Source organism: Coturnix japonica, chromosome 2 (genome assembly GCF_001577835.2).
Source record: "Coturnix japonica isolate 7356 chromosome 2, Coturnix japonica 2.1, whole genome shotgun sequence".
In the NCBI taxonomy this organism is placed as follows: Eukaryota; Metazoa; Chordata; class Aves; order Galliformes; family Phasianidae; genus Coturnix; species Coturnix japonica.
In genome coordinates this window covers 37,769,809-37,793,449 of record NC_029517.1, presented here as the reverse complement: position 1 = coordinate 37,793,449, position 23,641 = coordinate 37,769,809, and the positions used below count along the sequence as shown (strand labels likewise).

The window sequence follows — 23,641 nt, the reverse complement described above, 5'->3', positions numbered from 1 at the left end:
ATCCAAATGAATAATTGTGCTGGGGATGAATGTGTGTGATTTACATTCTTAAACAAAACCGTAGCCGTCCTTCAGCTTTCTCTAAGTCTACATTTCCTGTACTGAGTGCAGTCAGATGCAGAAATGTTTTCTTCTAGGCAAACTTCATGAAGAATTGAAGTAGATTTTAGCCCTTCTAGTAAGTAGGAACTAAATGAAGTGCTTCGTACCTACAGGTGCTTCTTTTTCACCCAAGGTTTGTCATTTCACTGAGCAACAAGGAAATTGTTAAATGCTTTTTCAATTAAACAAACAAAGAATTGGAAGGAAACAAGAAAATTTGCGTAGTCTGGTAGAGATTGCTGTTAGCTTCATTGCATGTACAATAGATACCTACAACCAACCAGGCCAACTGGGTGACCGAAACACACCTGTCTTAATGATTGGTCCTCAGTGTGTAAGAAGGCAGCTTTACAGAAACAATTTAATTCATTACTTAGCATTAACAAATGACTCTTTTTCCTTCGGTAGCAGTGACTTCAAAACAAATACCTGATTGTCTCGTTATCATGAGTGACATTTAGAATTTCTTACTGCGTAGGGTAACAAATAAGACTGAGAATAGTTTACACCAGTCTGTTAGAAAGGAACATGCTTTGAATAGACATCTCTCTTAATAATCTGTGCCTACCTATGAAGGAAAGCATAATCAAGTCTTATCTTCTAAGTGACTGGATGATCTTCAGCTTTAAATGATGCTTTGCTGTCAAAGATGTGATGTGTCTCAAACTATTACGCATCTTTGAAGTATTGAATTCTGATTTTTTTTTCCCTCTCAAGCTATAAAAACTGTCCATCTGTGGAACCGCTATAGTTTGTACTTCAGTGCAATTGCAGGCTCTGTAAGTAATGCTGATAATGGAGAGTACAGGAGTAATGTCAAGATGCATCTCAATAGTACTTCAGTTTTGATGGTAATAATGTCTACTTTTTAAACGATTACTTTAAAACATGAATTATCTATTTACAGATATATGGAGTTTGGGGGTCATCCTCTTTATGTTGGTATGTGGACAACCACCATTTCAAGAAGCAAATGACAGCGAAACTCTGACGATGATAATGGACTGCAAGTACACGGTGCCACCTCATGTGTCCAAAGAATGTAAAGAGTAAGTAGAGTACCCCAAGAAAGCACTCATGGAAGTGGATTCTCACTACCTCTGAGAGTCCTCATGACAGTTTATTAATGTGAAAATATTCTTTGCCAGCTACTAAAATACAGTGCCTAAATGATTAGAGAAGATGTTCAGTGCTTGGCTGGCTTTGGCCGCCATTCTTGCTGGACAGATCACAAGGCTTTGCTCACAGTACTTTGTGGCAGGAGCGAAAAAGGTAATGATCCCTCTAGATTTCAGTTCAAAATACAAGGTGTCAAAACCCAAGAATATCACAGCAAGCTTTGCTCATCTCCTACTGAAATGGGAACTCCAACATCTTAGGCAATCACGGGAGAAAAGTCATCTATCTGCAAATACCACATGCTGCCTGAAAATCATGACTCATTCTGATGTGATGCTTTTCTGCAGGACTCACTGCTGCTTTATTTTTTTATATGTTCTGATATTGGCCCATACAGTAAAGACAAATTAATGAGATCATCAGTCCTTTTAATATGTGTCATAGCCATGAGACTAGAGGAACATCTAAGATTCTTTTCCTTGACAGAGAGAAATTTGTTATAACTGTGATCAAAATGACCACTACTCTCTTAACTTGTTATCTGTGCAGTCCACGAATACATAACACAATGCAATAACAGGTTTTCACGTCTTATCTAGTATTTCTAGTATCATGGAAAAGCTCCTATCGAGGCTCTCAGCAACTTGAAGAGGTTTGCACATGAGAGTGGGTTTAAAATACAATATGGGAAGAGGTTAAAAGCTCTTATTAGCAAATTCTGTCAGAATAAATCTCATGAGATGTTGCATGTGGTGCCTGGGCCATTAAATTCCGTTGTTTTTTTTTTATCATTTTGCTTAATATACTGGCTAGTGTTAATATGCTTAAAGGCCCAAGTAGTTCTGTTTTCTGCTCATGGCACATCTGCGATGTATTGCCAGTTCCATAAGTGCTCTGAAGGTTAGGTTTACTTAGGGAAATGGCTCTGAGACTGCCAAAACCATCTGCCTTAAGTGAAAACATTCTTGATATTTTGGGATGCACAAGCAAGCCTGAAGCAGGAGGCACTTGTGGTGTATTTGTGATGCACTTTACTACCTTGCTACTGCTGTTTCACTGCGGGCATTAAAAAGAGTCAGATGAATTGCATAGTTTGTTCTCTGTCTGTTCTAATAGTAACACAAGTGACATCTCACCTGGATAACTTCCCAGTAAAGACAGAGTCCACAAAGATGACCGTCATCTTTTTCTGTTTACTTCAGGAATTTAGGTACTGCCCTACCAGCACTTAATGTTCAGCATCAACCTGTTAGTAGGTTTGTTACTTCATCCCAGATGTTTTTAAGGGTGGAAGGGATCACTGTCTTTTCACAGATACAGAAGAATCCAGCGTCTTATAGGCAGTCTCAGAAGAAAGCATTTCTGCTTATCTTGCCTTTCCCCAATCTTGTTGACAGCAGCAATAGTAGAAAATTATATTTCTCTTATTGTACGGACCAGCCTGTAGGCCATCTGTCACAGCTGCCATGTAAACCTATTAAAGAAAACCAAACAGTAAATCAGATGTTAGGAATCTAAGCATAACAAATGAAAACTGTTGTGTTTATGGTATTTGTAGTTTTTAATAAATAAATAGTTTCAGCTCAGCAATGTTTGGAATGTCTTTGAGAGTAATTTCTCAGCACACTGCTTACATAGAGACTTCTGAAGACTTACTTGGGCTGACAGCAAAGTTCTTTCCAGTGCTGCTGTTAGAATGGTTGTCTTTTAAACATGTAATTGCATTTTGTTTAGATCTGTTTCTTATTCACAGTCTGATTACACGGATGTTGCAGAGGGATCCGAAGCGAAGGGCGTCTTTGGAAGAGATTGAAAACCATGCGTGGCTCCAAGGGGTGGACCCTTCTCCTGCAACAAAGTACAACATTCCTCTCGTGTCATACAAAAATCTGTCTGAGGAGGAACACAACAGTATAATACAGCGTATGGTTCTTGGCGACATTGCAGACCGAGATACTATAGTGGAGTAAGTTCTCAGTCTCCTATGGAAAGTTCATTTTGTGCCCTTGTATGTGATTAAAGGCTGCCACAGTAACCTGGGTGTTCTGGAGTTTAAATATCAAGCCATTCAGTCATCAAACAAAGTGTTAGAATCCTCCCAGACAGCACGATTCTAGGATGAGAAGTACTGACACAGATCCAGCCCTAGGCAAAACTTCAAGGAAGTGTTTTGGAACAGTGTTCATTTCCTGCAACAGTTTGCAATCTTGAGCAAATTTGCTTTGAAATCCATGCTTTGACTTGTGCTGCGTATCCGTACTAGTTATGCCTGTCTGCATGCATATGTAGAGGTGATAAATTCTAACGTTTTTCCTTTAGTACGATTCCATATAGATGGATCTTTGTAATTCAAAGTACTGTTCTTATATCTGTATAATGCAAAATCGCCATTTCCACTGAATGAGTGCACTAGAAAGCTGCGTGGTTTCTTCTAACAGATTTAAACCCCCAAATCTTTACAATATTCAATACATTGAAAGAGGGTGTAGCACTTTTTTCTCTATTTGTTCATGTTTGACCTGGAAAAAACTCTTAAAACCTTAACACTGAGGATGGGGGGGGGAGGGAGGGGAGTAAAGGATATAATAAAACAGCAGGGTCACTACTTAAGTTTTTAGCTGCTGGTGTCCTTTATGTTGGGATTATAGTTTTATTATGAAGTTAATGTGACAGCTGTAAGATAGTGGAAGCTTTTCATCTGGTTGCTACATAAATGGGTATTAGAACTTCATGTATATGCCAATGGGAAAGCCTACTGCTGGTGCATAACATTAACAAAGGGAAGTTTTATTGCTTCAAGTATGGTCAACAAGGGAAGAATTAATTTCTTTTTGAATATACTCTAAAAATATCCTTGTGCACCTACAGTGAATTGAGTAAACCTGTTGGCTCTTTATTGTTAGGAAGGCCAAGACACAATCATCAAGGTATCAGAAAGACACAGTTGTGCTTTCCAGGTGCTATTCCTACTGTAAGAAACACAGCAAGACTTGCAAACCACATGTCCAGGTTTAGGAGCTATTGATGTATGGTTTATTTTGAGTTCTGTTCTTTCCGCAGGGCATTGGAAACTAACAAATACAATCACATCACTGCCACCTACTTCTTATTGGCTGAAAGGATTCTGCGAGAAAAGCAGGAGAAAGAAATTCAGACCAGGTCTGCAAGCCCCAGCAACATCAAAGCGCAGTTCAGGTAAGAATTGGAGAAGCTAAGTTTCTTTTTTCTTCTTTTCTAAAGTTCTTGTCTTATTTAGTTGTTCAAGTAGTCTTTAAAAAGCTGTAATGTGCTTATTTACTGCCAGTGTCACGTGGGTTCAGATGAAGTGCTGCAGGCACTTGAGAAGCTGTTCTTGACTCAGTTACCAACACTCTCAGTTTCTGCTGTTTTTAGAAGATGAGTGAAGAATTTGAAGCCTCTATCTGAGGCAGCAGGTTTTCATACCCGCTGGGAGCAGACATGTCCATTGACCTGCTTGTCCTCATAGAAGGTTTCTGTGGTAGCCCTGGAAAAAATCAGTTGCGTTATCATTAAATGTGATGGGGAATGAATTACTTACACATGAGAAATCACTCTGAACTTGATGTTAAGGTGTAGTTGTTAGCTTTTGGTTTTGATGGGCAGAACACTCTATAAGTCAGGATTAGAGCGAACTTCTTCAGGTTGTTCTGTTCTTTTTAATGTAGGTAGTTTGATATGGCTGTTACGTAAGGAAAATGGTTGAAAACTTTACTTCAGTCATCCGCTTAAAATAACTGCTATATAATTCATAGGTTGACAAAAGTTATTAAAGCACCTCAGAGTTTTCAAAGCTTCAGCTTGTTGACAGGCAATAAAGCAAAGGGAGGAGAATTCTGCCATGTAATTAGTATTGATGCATTCAACCAGTCCACTTGCTGTGCAACCCGCTATCAAAGCATCACATTTTCAGTTTCAGAAGCATGTGCTTAAGTAGTGAATGGTTTCCAGTTGCACACTGGTACTGGGGCATATGAATTTTGAACAGTTATGTTTCTCAAATGCTTTCCTTTTAGTTTTCTGGGTAAGTGTTAGCATACGTCAAGACATGTGCTGCTAAGAAAAATCATTATTGGCCTGTCTGGACAATCTTACCAGTGAAGATGCAGGTGGTATTGAGGCTTTTCCATTAATTTCTGTCCTCTGACCTCCAGGCTTTTCAGAAAGTTCCCTTTGAGGCTTAGGTAAAACATTATTGGTAACCACTGTTAGCTGTAGTAGCAGTTGTTGGTAGCTAATCTGTTAGTGAGAGAAGAACACTAAATGCTTCAGTTGCTGCTTACCTTCAGGTTTGTTACCGTAGCAAAGACGATGAGGTCATTCATGCCAGAGGGCTTTTTGTGCAACTTGCATGCAGTGAAAGCCATGTAATAAGAGTGAAAGAAGAGCATGAATACTGTGGTTCCCTTCTGCTGCATATCCATGTTTTACTTGGTCTAATTGATAAAAGGTACCATCACCTCAAATTCACTCTTTAAAAGCAAAAAAGTAAAGGTGCTTGTTACAAAGTAAAGGTAAGCACATTGGAAAACAGGTTCTAGACGCATCATCTGCATTGACTGTTACCTTGGACTTAGACTGAGATTTTCGAGGACTGAAATGAATCGCTTCTGAATATCCTTCCATCTACCTGAATAATGAGTTGTTTCAGAATCTTACAGTGGTTATCAACATCTTTGTCGTCTGGAGATGAGACTGTGTGTTAGATTGGACTGAAATCTAGTTGCTGCACGTAAGGGTCATCTCTCTCTACGCCCGCTCACTTAAGAAACATTATCTTATGCGGCATGGTGGCAAGTGTTTTAGAAGCATTATTGTTGCAAGAAAATACAGGTTTTAATCTACAGAAACTTAAATGGTCTAAGGCTTGGTGCAACAGAGCTTACCTCTTTTCAAGGTCAGTACTATATGCCTTTTGCTCAGCACTTCTCTCTATGCTCTTTCATCCATTGATCTCTTTTACAAGAAATCCAATTAGAACATCAAATGTGTCCAATAGGAAGTATTAGTTATAAAACAAATTAGAGGAAAACTTAAGAGTTCAAATGAGTTCTGAACATGCAAAGTCTGCTTTTAAATTGTTGGGTTTTTTTTTCTTTGTATCAGCATTGCTTTTTCTGTAAAGCAGCTGCTCCAGTTAGATGAGGAACTGGGACACATAGATTTATTGAATCTGAATCTTGGTACAATTTTATAACATTGAATAGAGTAGTTAAAGTCTGTGCTAACAGTGTGAATTTCCTTTGCATGACAAGTAGATCCACATAAATCAATCAACTCTTGCCATTAATAATTTCAGGTAGCATTCAAGGTACTCCTTTTCTCCATGATAGTTCTAAATTGAAAGTATCCAGAGTGATCTTATGGTAAGAACGGTGATGCATTAATTTCATTTTGAGAATTTAGAAGATGTGAAAGTTAAACAAACTCGAATAACTCACAATTTGGAGTTTTCCTTTTCCTTCTCTGCTTCCTCTTTAATTTCCGGCCATGCTTTGGTTCTTATCTGGGCTGGAGAGTTTTGCAGCCCCTTCTGGTGGCACACCCCAAAATAGGGTTGGCAGTGTCTTGTAACATCACCCATACATGAGCAGAAATCTCTTTCCGCTGCTTCTCGTGTGTTGTGGTAGGTTATTTTAACTAATGCAGAATCACATGATGAGGAAACTTCTTTTAACTTCAGAGTAACTTATTGAGAATATAGAAGAAAATCCTTACTCTGTACAAGAAATGTGCAGCTTATGCCCCATCGGCATTAAGGTGGTGTTCTTTTGGATCAGTCTTTCAAAATACAGGTAGAGGAGAAGGACTGTCAGTCTTTGTTCTTAATTTATTGTATACATGATGGGAAAACTGCACTATATCTCCTAAATGTAAAGTGAAATATAAATCATTAGGCACCAGCTTAGACACTGAGGAAAAAAGACATCAGCTGCTGATGGTAAACCTGATTTCCTCTCAACTGTCACTTCTTGGATTACATTTTGAGATTAACACTTGGCAGACATTCATACAGTTTGAACTTTGATTGTTCTGGTTTATTTTGCAATCAGAATCCTGAATTCATGCAGCTGCGTATTCCTGTTGTTGTGGTCAGGTCTAATAAATGAACCTTGAACCATACGATCGAAATAAAAGGTGATTTCATGGAACAGAGCTTAGTCTGAGTGAAACGTACTGAAGCAGGAGAATGTTCCTTCTGACTCGGCTTTTCAGCCCCACTTCTGTTGATTTTAACCTGTTTTTTTGTAGTAAGTATACTTGGAGGAAAAAAAATAACACAAGCTTAAGTATATTCCAGACCACTTTTATTCACCTTGTACCCGAACCACCTTGCATCTCTCCCTCCATGGTTCTGGTGTTTCTATGCCTGCTTCAGATTATTGGAAATGCAATTAGTTAAAGCATTGTATTGCTTTAGATGACTTTTCTTTTATCTTTTGTATTTACGTAGGCAATCGTGGCCGACAAAAATCGACGTCCCCCAGGATCTGGAGGATGACCTTACAGCTTCTCCTCTCTCCCATGCAACTGTTCCCCAGTCTCCAGCTCGCACGGCAGAAAACGTTCTCAATGGTCACAGAAACAAGGCTGCTGGTGAGTCGGCAAAGAAAGAAGAGATCCCTGAGTTAGCTGGGCCGGCACTGTCTGTAGTTCCATCTGTGAGCTTGAAACCGACTACGAGTGGCCGGAAGTGCTTGTTCAGAGTAGAAGAAGATGAAGAGGAGGATGAAGAAGACAAGAAGCCTATTTCTCTTTCTACTCAAGTTGTTCTGCGCCGTAAGCCTTCAGTTACAAACCGTCTGACTTCACGAAAGAGCGCACCAGTCCTCAATCAGATCTTTGAGGAAGGAGAGTCGGATGATGAGTTTGACATGGACGAGAACTTACCCCCAAAGCTCAGCAGGTTAAAAATGAACATCGCTTCGCCTAGCACGGTGCATAAGCGCTACCACAGGAGGAAAAGCCAGGGCCGTGGTTCTAGTTGCAGTAGCTCAGAAACAAGTGACGATGACTCGGAAAGCAGGAGGCGCCTCGATAAAGATAGTGGGTTTACTTACTCCTGGCACAGGCGGGATAGCAGCGAGGGGCCACCTGGCAGCCAAGGAGATGGCGGTGGACAAAGCAAACCGAGTAACGGGAATGGAGGAGTCGACAAAACGAGCCCGGGTGATAATAACAAAGGTGGGGGAAGTCCCTCCAGCAACTCCAGCGGCAGCACCAACAACACTTCAGGTTCTACTCGTAGATGCGCCGGGTCTGGGAACTCAATGCAGTTATCGTCTAGAAGTGCCGGGGATCTGGTTGAAAGCCTGAAGTTAATGAGCCTTTGCCTGGGTTCGCAGATTCACGGCAGCACTAAATACATTATTGATCCTCAGAACAATCTGACGTTTTCCAGTGTGAAAGTACAGGAGAAATCATCGTGGAAAANGGTTCGCAGATTCACGGCAGCACTAAATACATTATTGATCCTCAGAACAATCTGACGTTTTCCAGTGTGAAAGTACAGGAGAAATCATCGTGGAAGTGCCAACCAGGCTTCTGCATTGGGCAGCCTGAAGTTCTTTTCTGACCAGATGTCAGACACGGCAAATGAATTGGAACGGATAAAGAACAGGAACTTGAAAAATAACATGCTACAACTACCTCTCTGTGAAAAGACCATTTCTGTGAATATTCAGCGGAACCCAAAGGAGGGCCTGCTGTGTACCTCCAGTCAAACCAGTTGTTGTCATGTCATTTGACAGCAGCCTGACTTTAACAGCTTGATCTATTCGACGGCATCTTTCTTCCTGTTCAGAGCTGTCAACACCTTGTCACTGAAACCCTTTTGTTGTCTTAAGATTTTTAAGTGGGCTTTGAGCAGTTATTTATTACGTTTTAACTTTGTGTTTGCTCGATGATATGACAATGCATGGTCTTTGCATGCTGCTAGCCATTATGTTTTTCTTTTTCAACAAAACAATATTTTATTGTGTAGTTTTTACGTTTATAATTTTACTCTGGAAGATCTGGATTAAATTAAAATGACTATCTGGATCCCAATGTAAAAGGAGCACTTAGAAGTTTCACGTTCTGCACTTAAACTAGAGAGAGAGAGAGAAGCTTTTGTTTGCTTGTGAAATGTTAATTCTTGTTCTGACCTTCTGTGCTATCTAAAATCTGTGATATGTGGCATACTTCTATGTGTCTGAAACAGAACCAAAGCAATAATGTTTTGATGCTGAAAACTCTTCAGGGAGCTTTCAGATGTTCCAAGGCTTGTACAAAGCAAAGATGCACTGAAAATTAGCGATCTTGAAATATGATTTTAAACCCACACCTATTTGTCTTAAGTTATGAAATGGGTAAAGTTGTAGCTCAAAGATCAAAGTGAAAAGATCTTGTTTTGCTCGAGGCAGTTGTGTTGCGTTGTTGGGTTGGGTGGGTTTTTTTTGTGTTTTACAGAAGCAAGTAGATTTGTAAGGCAGCTTTTATTTTTTTTTTTCCCATAGAAATATGTTAATATTACAAGCAGACAATCTTTTTTAATATAACAAAGGTAAATTATTAAGTCTACTTCTGAGTTTTTACGTGCTAACTGAAAATAAAGTATTTGTATGAATTACTTTCGTTATTAGTATATCACGACACTTAATATGTTAGGTTTTTACCTTGTGAGCCTTCCTCCCTGTCCTCTCCCCGCCTCCTGGAGGTTTCAAAAGGCAATAAGGGATGGAAGGGCTTTGATTGGATTCAAGGTGACAAAGTTCCCATTATTTTCTCATTTTTCTCATAATCAAATCAGATTCTCGTAGGACTTAAAATACTGATGTGCGCCCATACGTACACCCATTATTTTCCCTCAGTAATTGTGCTTTTTGTTGATACCAGTAAAAATAGCCTATAGGAGTATTTATTTTACAACTGTTTGCCTTTCTGTTGGGTTTCTCATAGCTACGGCGAGGTCCTGTAGAGTATTTGCGTACCGGTGGGTACGTTTGACAAGAGAAGTTAACTAACTTGTGGAATTTTATTCTCTAGATTAAAGATGTATTGTGGATTCCTACTTTGGGGAAGGGCAAGAATGTTGTATTTTTTCATGCTGTGCACTGGGTCTTCTGAGCAATGCTGGTCAAACCGTTGGTGTGATGTAGCAGCGCCCTGGCCAGACGTTGGATGTCTGAGAGGAGTTTACACTGTTGAGCATCTTGTCACGTTGCAGAATGGTCGAATACGACGCATTTCATGGCTGCCGTAGAGCGAGTGGAGCACCAAAGAACTGCATTGCGCTTGGCTGTAATTTCTACAGCTGCTGACAGCTCTTCTCAATTAGTAAAAGACTTTAATAAGAGAACCTGAATTGTGTGGGGTACCCTGAGGGGCTGGCCTGGCCAGGGATTTCACATTCTGCTTCCTAAACAAGGACATGATGATAAGCGTTTTACTTAAAAGTAAGTTTTAAGAGAGAGTTGCAGTTTAGTCAGTGTGGCATTTATATGTGAAAAACTGCAAGAAAAGACGTGTGGGTGAAGCCATAGAACATATTTGCTTGACGTTTTTAGAGCAGGGATCTTCTAAAGGGCCAGAAATAAGATGTGTGGTTCACGGACAGTGAGCGTAACATCCAAGTAGGAGAAAAGTTTATAAAGGGCATTGGCAATAAACTTATTTGTTGCAGCTTTTTTTTTTTTTTTTCCAAGCATTGTAAATACTCTTTCCTGATATGATGTACAGCCTTGGAATGGCACCTTTTAACTGACCCCAGGTGTATTTTGTCTCCTGTGTTTTTATATACAAATGTATATATATGGTGCTCACTTTAGAACAGCGGTGTTGACCATTTATGCTGCATAGTTGTATTATAGCCTTACTAGTTGTGTATGGTTGGTTGACCTCTGGGTGTACAGATGTTAGTCTGAGTGGCGTCCTTGACCCATCTGTTGATAGGTGAATGACTGTGCATGTGGTGTACGTCGTATTCTGTCGTCATGTAAAAGGGAGGGCGAGAATAACCACTACATTAAGATAATATTGGACCAAACTATTACTTAGAGCGAGTAAACAGTTTCTTGTACCCCTTAGCGTGTCTTTAAAAGTTGCATATAATTACAGTAGTGTATAAATTAAATATTGTGCAAAAACAATTAGTCTTGTATTTTTCTGTATGTGTGTATATATTATATATAAAATAATGTACCTCTAGCAACTTCATCTGTATGTAAGGCGTGACAATCTTGACACGAGATTTTAAGAGTAGCAGTATAAATAAGCAGAATTAACGAACAGAAATGTAAGAGTTTCTCACCAAGAAAGAATTTGTGTGTGAATGTGTGAGCGTGTGTGTGTGTGTGTGTTAAGAGGGTACAGAAATAGCAGCTGATCTTATTGCTTCCAGCAGTGTTTGGCTTTTTCATTGTATAAAAACTCATGATGTGTGACAGACATGGAAAATCCAGTTAATAAAAGTACTATCTCGACTGATGCATAACCTACGCTGTGCATGTCAGTGCGGTTTGTTACCCCAGTGCTCAGTGTGTGAGGGCTGCACACAACCTGCTCTTCTACCTGCAGATGCTGGACAGCCACTTCAACACCACCCCCTCTGGGTCTCTAGTAATATAGAAAGGCAGAGGATGGCAGAAAGGGAAGCCCACACACGCCTCTGTGTGCGATTGCACATTTTTTTGCAGCCTTTGCTTAACCCAACACTATTCTCTTGCAGTTATAAATTGCCTATTTATTCGGGCTTATAGGGTGTCATATTAAGGAAGCAACTTCAGCAAATGCCATAGGGGAAGGTAGCTGCTGTTTGTTTCCTAGGTGGAACTTCAACAGGAGACAAAGCTGTTGTTTCCCACATCATCCATGGGCGACAAAACCACACCGTGAGGTGCTGCGCTGTCTGAATGTACACTGTCACAGGTAGCAGGCAGCCAGGAGCTAACACTGCTTGTTTACTGCAGCTGCTTCACGGTATCCTCATGTTGCAGCGTTTGGGCTGTCGTGCGCTGATAAACATCTCAACACCTGGTCTAAAGCGAAGTGCGTCAGTACAGAACTGAGAACAACTGCAACACCTGAAATACAGGCACAGGCTGTCAGTGTCATCACCTGAAAACCTCTAAGCCTTGACATGGAGTGAGTGGATCAACACTTTCAAGTAGATCAACTTCTTCCAAGGTACTGTGAAAAGCGTTTCAGGTTGAGCTGAGCCGGGAAGCAGCACAGCTGGTAACTGTGCTTCCAAACTGCTCTCCCAGTTTTGCCTGCAAGTGCCTGACTGCTGTCTGTATCTGCCTGTGCTTGTAACTGTTCTACCCTTAAACAGATTCCTCTTTGGTGACTCAAGAAAGCACTGCAAGTAATGCCTCATGGGAGAAGAGAAAAGCACCCATAGGCTTTGGTGGCTGTGACTGCTGCTGGGGAACATGTGAAGCCTGGTCAGTGCAAAACGGGGCAGCAGCAGCAGAGACCTGTGCCTCAGCAGGGGAACATACAACCAATCTCTCTCCCCTCGCATTTTTAAGAGAAAAGCAAACAATCGTGACTTATTAACTTGTACATACAGACTTTTTTCATCATGAGCAAATAAAGGAATGTGCCAGCCAGTTATACCAAACTTGGATGTCCCTGAGTGACTGTAAATGACAGAAGACAGCTGGGGCACAGTGACAGCCTTTCCAATGGCACAGTTGACATGAGTAATCAGAGCAGAGCTGTCTAATACTAATGCTAGATTATCGCTCGCAGTACAAGGTGTTTGAGCAGTAACATCTTAACATAACCATACTTGGGACAGCATGAGTGTGACTCATTTGTTTAGCTGGACTAAAGCCAGCTTACTCATCCAAGTCATGGAAGAACGCTGTTATGAGGGATGGCCACGCTGAAACTGCACTTGCTTGTTAAAGGTTAACCTACCTTGGCCTGCTTGTGTGGTAATGCAAAAGATACCAGTTTCTAAGAGCTGAGAACCCTGAAATAGTGACTGATTAAATTCCACAACACTGGAAGGAGAAAAATAAAAAAGAATGACTTTCCCATGCAATAGAATTGTCCTGTGAAAAAATAACACGGGGCTTTTTTAAGGGCTTCGCTCGTCTCTTAGACATGTCAAGTCAGATCTCTCAGCAGCCGATTTCAGTGAGCCCTTGTGTAACATCTCCCCACTCCTACTCTCTCTTGAGAAATACTGGGCTGGAGGAGGTGAGGAGGTAAGGAGGGACAGAGCTGTTCTTCTCCCTAGGCACTGGAGTGCCTGAGGCCTGGGAGCAGTTCAGCTCAGCTGCAGGCCTGCAGCCCAAAGGGCTGATGAGCTCTGAGCCAGGGATTACCTGCATCACACCTGCAATGACAGATGCCATCCTCACCATGTCCTAAAACAAGCCACAGGGTGCAGAGAGAGCCAACCTTCTAAGGTAGGAGGCCATCAGTCTGACAGTGAGTCACTGGGCTCTGCTGTCAGCTCCAGCCTCCACCTCTTGGACAAGAACACATGGGAGAGCCACTCCAAGGAAAGAGTGCACAGGGCAGTAGTAGGAAGGGTGCCTGCTGGTTTCGTTTACTTGAAGAGGGAAGTAGTGCACTGAGGTTTTAACTCCTCAGTGAGAGGTGTGACTCAGTACCCCCAAATCAGAGTAGGTTAAACCACTCTGAATTGCTTGCCTGTTGAAATAGGAACTTTTCCTCTTCTACTGTGCTTATGCTTGCAGGAGGGGCTGCAGGTCAGCGAGGCCAGCGAGAGGTCCTGAGCCAGCAGCCTGCCTGGGCCACGTGCTGCGACCTGCAACTGAAACCATACCTGAGGAGAGAATTTTTTCCATCACTGTTAACTTGTGATTGTGATCAACTTCTTAAAAACAGCTTTCTGCACTGTTACTGCTGCTAAGGAGCCATGTGAAAGTCAAGCTCTCTGGATAGGAACAGGCTACTTGCTCCCACATGCTGTTCATCCCATACTGGGTGTTCCTCCAAACCAATCCCATCCTTGATTTCTCCCTAAGATTGAGACATGAGTGAGTGCCTCTACTCCCACAGGCCTTGGGCATACGGCTCCTCAGACTGGGAATAGATACATGTTACACAGCTTACAAGTGGCAGTCACCAGTAAATACCTTATTTATTCATTCTCATGTTTCAGGAGCAGTTCAGTGACAAAATACAACACAGCACCATCCAGGTAATGGTTCTCCATGAACAAAAAATGCTCTGTTATTATTTTAGCATTGCAGCTGCTGCATAGTGAGTTCTCTGGGACAAACTACTCTGTAACACAAAGGATTGCCATAGTCCTCACTCACACTACAGAGGTGGTAGTGCCTCTACACCACCTGGCTGTAGGCAGAGAATCCACCCCAAGGAATGTTATCATCCCCATTTCTAGGTAAGAAGACTCAGCAGAAGTGAATGGATTTGCTCAAGGCAAGGACAGCTGCCAAGGCTGCTCACATCACCAGGTACCCAAACTTTACTACAGATTTTCCTGTTGGGCTGTAGAAAACTGGAAGAATGTAACGACTACAAAGACAAGTACAAAGCTTTGCATGAGCCATTACTTCTTTCATGTGATTACAGCTGAGACACAACCTGATTCCTTTTCCAGCCAATCCTGGGGCGTTTTCACAGATGGCTCATGCAGCTGCCATCACAAACCTGCCCACTTCACACTCTGAAAGCAGTACTAAGCAGAAGACAGCAGGCTCCAGTCACAGCAGCCTGTATAGGCTCACATATATCAGAAGGAACCATCCACCAGATTCCTCACTATAACCATGCAGGAGCAAGACACAGGGCAGAAATCTGCAATGGTGACTTCACACCCAGCCCCAGGTGTGTCATGAATGGGTGAGGTGCACCTACTGCAAAGATTACCCATGGCTAGGGGAGATTTTGGTCCTGTGACTGCCAGAAAGCGATGAAATGCTATAAAAGTGACTGGTTTGTGAAATGCAGGGCTGAAAAGAAATACATGAATGTTCACTGGGCAAATGGGTACTTGTATGTCATGTTTAATTGCACTGTTTCTGTGAGTTCATTTAACCAGAACAGCCATGAATACAACACTGTGGTTCAAGGTTCAAGGAAGTGACACCAAAAGCAAACGTAAAAGAAAAAAATCAATACATAAATATCTGCTGCTTAATCTTCGTAAGTTACTGCTCAGTACTGTTTCATACCCAATGCTTTTACTTGGCTTTGGGGAAGACTTTAAGTCACTCTTATATAGGTAACCAGCACAGAGTAGCATGTAATGCACACCTTATGTTTAAATATTTCTCATGTTATGTCAGGAACAATCATATGTCATTACATGATGCAAATTAACTTGCTATGTGCAAAACGTAGCTAATCAGCAGTGGTTGAATAAAAGAGAGGATTGATTAACTATCATCATAAAGGGACAAAGCAGGCCACGGGCCCAAGAGGCACAGCACTGAATTAAGCACTGCTCCACCTTCTTCTTTCTGTTTTCTTTCACAAGGTTATAGCTGAAGTCTCCAGGTGACTTGAGGATGCTTATCCCAAGCTCTGTTTTCCATCAGGTGAAGTGCGGTGGGTCTGGCAGCCTTCAACCAGACCTTGTGCAGGCTGGTCAGCTTCATGTAGTGTCAGCTTCACAAACTGGTGCACGTAGGGGAAAAAATAGAGGAGAAGGAAAAATGATCTCTTTCACAGCCTTTAGCAGTGAGTATTTACCAGGTATCATACAAGCAGGTGTGCACTGAGAGCTACGCAGCATCATAAACAAAGGCTCAAGGAGTGCCCACGTCCACATGTGACTGCTGTAGTCATCCTCATTCCTCTGTGTTTACTCCTTCAGTGACTCAGCAGCCAGTTTCATTTGCTGTGAGAGAAGAGAAAGGAAAAAGCACGTAAACTCAGTGATAGTGTGATGCACTAAACCGAAATTCACATCAGAAACCTGTTCATTGCAGTGAAGGACTGGGATAATCTCAGACACAAAAGGAACTTACAAATATATTAATTCATTCATTAACGTAGCAAATATTTGTTGTGAAGACATGAAAGCAGTTCACCTCACCAGTGGGAGAAGCTACCTACTGGTCATGGGGCATGCACAGTTTTAAAACTCATTCTTTGGAGAGATGAAAAGTTAGTGCACTGTTAGATCAAGTTCTTCCTTTTATTCTTGTACTTGATTTCATGGAATTGGCCCAACAAATAGACGCTGATGGAATGGCAAATGCCTACTAATACTGAAACCATTGGAAAAGGGGGAAAACTGCAAATGCAGTGGATGCTTTCATTCGATTTCTATCCCATAGCATAGAGCTGTCAGATTTCTTTAATGCATCACCTTCTGGCTTTCCTTTGCTGCTGCTTAGTCTGTGCCTAAAGCCATTCCAAAACATGACTTCACACAGTAAAACCCACCTACAATTACTTTTATTACCATTTTTAATCTGCATTTCCATGCCACCTATAAAAGAAGTAAATTAATCTGTGATACAAATATTTATATGCTTCCCCATGGCAACAGCATAGGGAAAAAAAAAAAAAGCACAACAGAACTAAGTGGAATTCAAGAACACAGATTCCTCTTTTGCATGAGCACTGGAACAGGCTGCCCAGGGGGTTGTGGAGTCTCCTCTGGAGATATTCAAGACCCACGTGGACGCCGACCTGTGTGACGTGGTGTAGGGAGCCTGCTTTGGCAGGGGGGTTGGACTCAATGATCTCTGAGGTCCCTTCCAACCCCTACAATTCTGTGATTCCCTGATTCTGATTCCTTTACTTGAATCGATGTCTGCGTAAAACTACAGCATCTTAATTAAAAGTGACTTCAATCCCTAATGGAAAGACACTGGGGAGGCATAGAACATAACCTAACACAGTTAATGACTTATCAAATTCAAACCCAATTCACCAATTTTAGGAACATTTTCTCAAATCCTGAGCGCTGTTGGAATTATATTAGGACTGATCCTAAAGGTCTCTGCCAACCCCAACCGTTCTATGATGTGCAGAAGGTAGAATATAGCAAGGGTGCTTCTCCTCCCTGATTTCTCCATTACTCAACAAATTCTGGGGAAAAACAAAGAGCAAGAAACAAGGATACGACTATTACTGAGGACTAGTTGACAAGTCTGGCCAAAAATAGTCAGAAGTGCAACTATTGCCATTGACTTCTGAAAGCCCTCCCAACTTGCAGCATGTGCAGCCAGTAACCCTCGGCTGGTGTATTTTAAAGCTGTCCGAGGAACAAACACATTTCTCGGATTGTTCAGTGAGAAGAAAAACCTTAAAATAGCTCCTGCTGCCATGACACGCAGCCCGGACATGAACGGGCCGAACGCAATCACTCCCATACTTCAGGAAATGAATCAGAGCAAAGTGAGAACCCTAAAAGCTGCATATTTCACTTTGACTTTAATCATTCCCATGACACCAAAACCTCTTTTGCAATCCCCAGCAGCAGCGGGCTCCCCTCAGAGAGGCTTTGGCGAGCAATGCAGGATGGCACAGCTCAACAACACCACTCTTTGCCAAGTTCAGGATGAAGAATTTTCTAATTTTCTCTTCTTTTACTCTGAAAGAGAACTTTTTTTTTTTTTCTTTTAGCTGGGAAAACATTTTTCTAGGACACCATCCAGGAAAGGGAGCATATTTTTTTCTGATCCTGGGCAGAGAATTCACAAGGTCACCTTTCCCCTGATGGTCCCAGCAGGCTTTTTGAGCAATCTTCCATCAAAAAGACATTGAAACACCTCAGACAAGAGGAATGAACAACTCCTAATGCCTGCTTTTTAAACCTGCCTGGTACACCAGGACAAAGGCAAACAAGTGCCAGGTGAGCACTGGTAGAAGCCCACACGTGCTGCTTGGAGCTGTGCCACTCAGCAGAGAGCAGGCCTTGTGAACAGCTCTTGGTTTCACTGAATCATAAGGCTGGAAAGGACCTACAAGATCATCCAGTCCAACTGTCCCCCATTACCCTCGCTACCACCAGCTGAGGATCACCCACAACAGCTCTGTGACCCTTGAGCCTGCAGGCTCATACCCAGCCTTCAGCAGCACTCCTGTGCATCAGCATCTGTGGTCACTGAGTTTGTTGTAGAGGGCCTATAACCAATGTTAATCTCTTGTAGATTTATCCTAGACTTCTACTGGCCGGAATTGCTCTAGAGACTTCTCTGCTGTAATACAGTATTTTGCTACTTCTATTTTAATTTCACATTCGAAAGCATGCATAATACAATTAAGCAGTACTTTTAGTAGAAATACCAAGACTCCTCAATGTAGGTTCACAAACAGGCTCCACCAATTAATTAGGCTTCATTACTTTTCAATGCTACATTTCCTGAAAATACTTCAGTAAAACTGAAGAACTGCTCCAGCTCCCTGATCACGTTAAGGTCAGAGCTGTGAACACCTCACTGCTTAAAGAAAGTATAGCTCTATGTGCCACCTTACTCATTTACTCCAATCAATTATAAGAGAGCAGGACGGATATACATGATAATTACTCTTCCCTAGTGCTGTGCAGTTTTCAAAGATGGTTTCTTTGGCCTCGAGCTGTTTATGACAACTGTAGGAATGTTACCAACGTTAATAAGTACCAGCCAACTACAGACAAGGGAAATTAACAGCTACTTCAAAACTCAGTCAGACTCTTCTAAAACTAATATTTCACTCTGTGCAGAAAAGTGAGAATGTATTTAATGGAAATTTGTTACTTCTGAGCATCATGGCAGAAGGTTGCAGTATCTGTTTGCCTAGGGGCACCAATCTTCCCTCCAGGTTGTGGCAAGCAGCATTTGACTCTGCAGGGAATGGACCCATTTTCCAGTGACCTAAGATACAACTGCCATAACAGGAGATGATAACTGAGGCTTGTTTACAGTTAGCAATAAAGACTTTTTAGTGCAGATTTTTGATAAGGAGGTGGAAGAACTCTGAATAGAAGATAACAGACGAAGAAAAAAGTGCTGAACTGCACAGCTCTCATGAAAAGGATGCTGAAAGCAGTGAGAACAACCCACCTCTCCAAGGACCAAAAGTCTGCTGACTGATACAAGTATTATTCTTCCCTTTTCTAAACTGGAGTGTTGTGGTCTGAACTCAGTACTGACCCTGCTTGTTGAATTCCTGAAGATCCTTTCAGGCTGAAAGGATTTCGTACTTATTCCTGCAGCACGGGTGACACAGGAGTACATCTGCACCCTAGAAATCTTGAGTAGGAATCTATGACAAACAGCAATAGAGAAGCGCAAAAAATAGTTCTCTTCCCTTTTCCATAGGCCTATTTCATAGCAGAATACGAAGTACAAAAAGCCAGTGTTATTGAAACAAGAAGTTTGCAAAATTAGTAAGTGCAGAGTCAGGGAAAACTTGGAGAATCACATAATACTTGGAGTACTGTGTGTGATTAATAGTGCAGTAAGCCACAGCAGACAAAGCAATGCCATTTGTAGTAGATATTTTCAAGAATTTTTTTCCCCCGATCTACTTCATACTGTCTCCAATTTAAATCGCAGAGCATTAATTAATACTCATTATAGTATTCTCACTGTATTAGTCACCCTTTGCTAAATCTTATGCAAAAATGTAGAGGTATTAATAGGAGAAAAAACTACTACTACACTATCTGATACAGCTTTCAAAAGTATGGCTTACGAGTTCTTCTGACCATTAGCACACTTAAATTACATTAGTTCATCTACTTCACTGTTTCTGAACGTGATTGCAAAATGAGAGATAAATAGATAATAAAATTATAAATAGATAATGCTAAATGAAATGTCTAAGTGCCTACGGAGAACGTGTGCTCTGAACGTTCTCCCAGTGTGACAGAACACCTCAGGAAGAGCTCTCCTCTTCAGGTTGTGCAATTACCCCTCTTCCAATATGCAGCCAGTCAATAGATTCTGGAGTCAGAAGCGACTGACCAGCTCAGAAAGCAGTTATGCAGAAACATTCAAAGTGACACGGCCTCGATCATGTCTTGATTCAGAGGGACAGACTGTGCGGAGACTGGAGAGCGGTGCCTGTATTTCTCATATCCCTGAACCTCTAGGTGGGAACTGGAGAAGCAAACCCCCACACTGTAAGGGCAGAACAAATCTGAGACAGCCTCATTTAAAGACTGAATGTGTACAAGTCTATAGGGCCAGATGACATGTAGCCCAGGGTGCTAAGGGAGCTGGCTGATGTGGTTGCCAAGCCACTCTCCATCATATCTGAAAAGTCAGGCAAAGTGACTGGAAAAAGGAAACCATCACTCCCCTTTGTAAGAAATAGAGGAAGTAGGACCCAGGGAAGCAAGGGCTGGTGAGCTTCACCTCTGTGCCTGGAAGATCATGGAACAAATCCTTTCAGAAGAGATGTTAAGGTACATGAGGGATGAGTGGGTGATCTGAGACAGCCAGCATGGATTTATTAAGGGAAGGTCCTGTCCTATGTGATGGAGCGATGGCATCAGCAGACAAAGGCAAGGCAACAGACCCAGAGAACCTCACACAGTATCTATCCCAACACTTCATACACCAAAACCCACACAGTTTTTTCCCCTGTCAGCCTGTAACACAACACCTGGCACTTCAGCTGGACACACAAAGCCCCACCACACAACCCAGGCCCCAGTGCTTGGTGCCCTCCTCAGCAGCAGCGTACACAGCGTCCCTGTCCTATCCTGAGCACTGTGTGTTCCAAGGACTTGGGCCCACATTTATTTCCAAATCTGTACAAGCCTGTAGCAGTGCTGAGTCCTAACAGTATCCAAAAATGAGCAACAACAACAGCAAATTTTACTCCTTTAGATAGGACTAATTATGTAATCTAGTTGGACTCCAATCCGAATTCAGGACTTTTGGGGAGAAATTACTATATATGGCATAAATTTGAAATAAAAAGAAAATAAGATGGAGGGCAAATGGCTGTGCTGTATCGTGCAACCAAGCACAAAATGCCAGATGCACAGAGCTCCCATCCGCCTGGCAGCAGGCAGCAAACTTCAGCCTACGACCTACGTCAGATGACATCAGAGAAATAAACAACTCAGCAGTATAAATAGTAAATATTAAAATACTCCTGAAGCACAAACCACGTGGTTAGAAGCAATGTTCACACTGAGTGCTGGGCAGATACGTAGCAAAAGCAAGTACCAAGATCAGGAGGAGGAAGGCCCTACCAGCTCACACCATTTGTTCTTCTCTCCTACAGAGGCTCTCCCATCCTACCAACTTGCCCTGCCCATATCACTTCCAGTACCATTTTCATTCTTGTATTTCTCTCAAAGATAAGTTTTCCTCCTTCTTTTTGCATTTTATATTCCTTATATTATTGCATATCATCCATTTACTAAAAACATGAGACCTGGTAACCAACTGCAAGTTACAGTAGGTTTATTATTACTCTGAACAAATAATTTCTACCAACTTTAAAATGTAACCAAGGTTCCTTTGCTAGTAGTGTCAGAATAGACAGCACAGCTGGCAGAGATCATTTTTGCATCAAGGATACCTGTAATGAGGTAAATGCACCATCTGCTAAACACCCATTCTTAGGAAAGGCTCCACATGAGGAAAAAACACAGCTTGTTTTCCACTAATTAAGGACTGTGCTAAGCACGAGGATTGATCAGTTATAGCAATCGACTCGTGTTTAAAAATACATCTAAGCCAATACCTATCTGACCAGAAAAAGCCTCATACCTCGTTGGATAAAGTCAATTACTCAAATTGGTCAGAGTGGATTTATGGTTGACTTGGCTCAGGAAGTTCTCAAGCTGAGCACAGGCAGAGGATGACAAAAAAAAACCAATAGAGCATTACATAATAATAATAACAATAATAATAAACATGCTCTGCTCTTCACTCTGTCCTAGGGACCTGCATAGGGCCTGGCCTAGAGAAACAGCCTGCATGCAGATACAGCCACATCCATGATGGGCACATGTGGATTACTGACATTCCTATTCCCATTTATGGCACAAAATTTCTTATAAGCCATTAGTCTCAGAAAACTACATAAGATTATCTGGCAAGTACATACAAGAGACAGAATATGCTTTGAAACAGCTTGAAGACGGTTTGAAAATAAAGTAAAACATTGATTTGGTAGTTCGTAACTCTGCATTTCCCCAAGATGATGAAGTTACAACAGCTGGCACAGTCTTAAATTATAGGTATAATGACAGCTTCAAGAATTACTTTGCTAAGCCTGTAGTAATTTAAGCAACCCACCAAAAGCTCTCATTTACTTCACTTTTTGTGCCTCCTGAGTTATGAGTGGACAAAACTCTTCCTTTTTTTCCAGTGAGTCAGTGGGAAGAAATCCTCTTCACTATGGGTTAGTTACTACTTTTGCTCAGGAGCGATGCAGTGCTCTGTTGAATAAGCTTGTTTTATTTCACTAGAACAACCAAGTCATCTTTAATTACGTTGGCGAACTAATGTGTAGGGCTGCATTGCCCTAGATAATCTATCAGCCCCTTATTTGTGCTGCTGTTAGAGACTGTAACAACATTTTATGCTTCTCTATTGGCAGTTTCTTTAGAAAGATTTAGGAAGTTATTTGGCAATAAAGAGATACAGAAAGTTCAAGATAATATACAACAGCTACTACTTCCGTGTGGAAGAGTTTGGAAATTTAAACAGCTTTGTAAAATGAAGACAAACAATGACCTGTAGATATGCTGAATTATAGGAATTTAAGGGATACAGCATCCTATCCCTTATGGGCTCACTGAACTGTTTTCTGCTGTCCTAACAGCACCCACTACTCTCAGACTTTTTACCTGACATTTCTTTAATTGGAGAAATGGCTCCTTGTTCACCCAGACCCAGAGGCAGTGAAAGTAAGGCCTGTTGGCAGCGTGCTGCAGCCTGGCACTGCTCTACGGGGACAAGCACAGGCCTCCTTCTGCCCTGTCCTGCTCTGCTTCTCAAGGGCAGGAGACGAGGAACAGCACTCCAACAGCACAGACCCCCTCAGCTGCTTTGTGGGGCTGCATGAAGCCTGGCAGCAAAACAACCAAGAAACACATGTGTTGGACAGACAGCAGTTATTGAGTCTAGTCCCTGTTCTAGAGCAGCCTTCTCTTTGCCTCAGTGTAAACCAGAGCAAATGGTGTCAGCATCAGCATGCGCTGAGTTCAGCCATTGTGATTCGTCTCCTGTAGCCACACTAATTTAACTCTACCTGACCTCAAGTCTTTGCTTCTAAATGTTTCTTACCCTGCGTTACCAGGACCATCACATGCCTGTTTCTCAATTCCAACCTGTTGCAAGGATAAATAAATTCCCCTGCATGCCACCACAAATATCTAAAATAATGTCTTTTCAACACATTAGTTGTAATGCATTAAAGCGCTGCGTCCTATTGCTATAGAAACACTGTACAACATCGCCACTTGTCAGAAGACATACTCTGCCCTATAAATTTTATAGCAAGA

General features: G+C 41.7%; 2 protein-coding genes across 3 annotated transcripts in view; one reads left to right on the top strand and one right to left on the bottom strand.

The window, feature by feature from the left end:
- Window positions 1-11,713, top strand: part of SNRK (SNF related kinase) — a 29,769-nt gene extending 18,056 nt beyond the window's left edge. The window contains exons 4-8 of the mRNA XM_015853939.2: window positions 1,010-1,151; window positions 2,975-3,187; window positions 4,282-4,416; window positions 7,694-8,675; window positions 8,748-11,713. Coding sequence (XP_015709425.1) covers window positions 1,010-1,151; window positions 2,975-3,187; window positions 4,282-4,416; window positions 7,694-8,675; window positions 8,748-8,987 — 1,712 coding nt within the window. The 3' untranslated portion in view covers window positions 8,988-11,713. The remainder of the gene's footprint in view (window positions 1-1,009; window positions 1,152-2,974; window positions 3,188-4,281; window positions 4,417-7,693; window positions 8,676-8,747) is intronic.
- Window positions 11,714-14,325: 2,612 nt separating this feature from the next.
- The window catches only part of ANO10 (anoctamin 10), a 102,742-nt gene continuing 93,426 nt past the window's right edge, over window positions 14,326-23,641 (bottom strand). For both annotated transcript variants that reach the window (XM_015853937.2, XM_015853936.2), the window contains exon 13: window positions 14,326-16,069. In XM_015853937.2, the coding sequence (XP_015709423.1) occupies window positions 16,034-16,069 (36 nt within the window). In that variant the 3' untranslated portion in view covers window positions 14,326-16,033. The remainder of the gene's footprint in view (window positions 16,070-23,641) is intronic.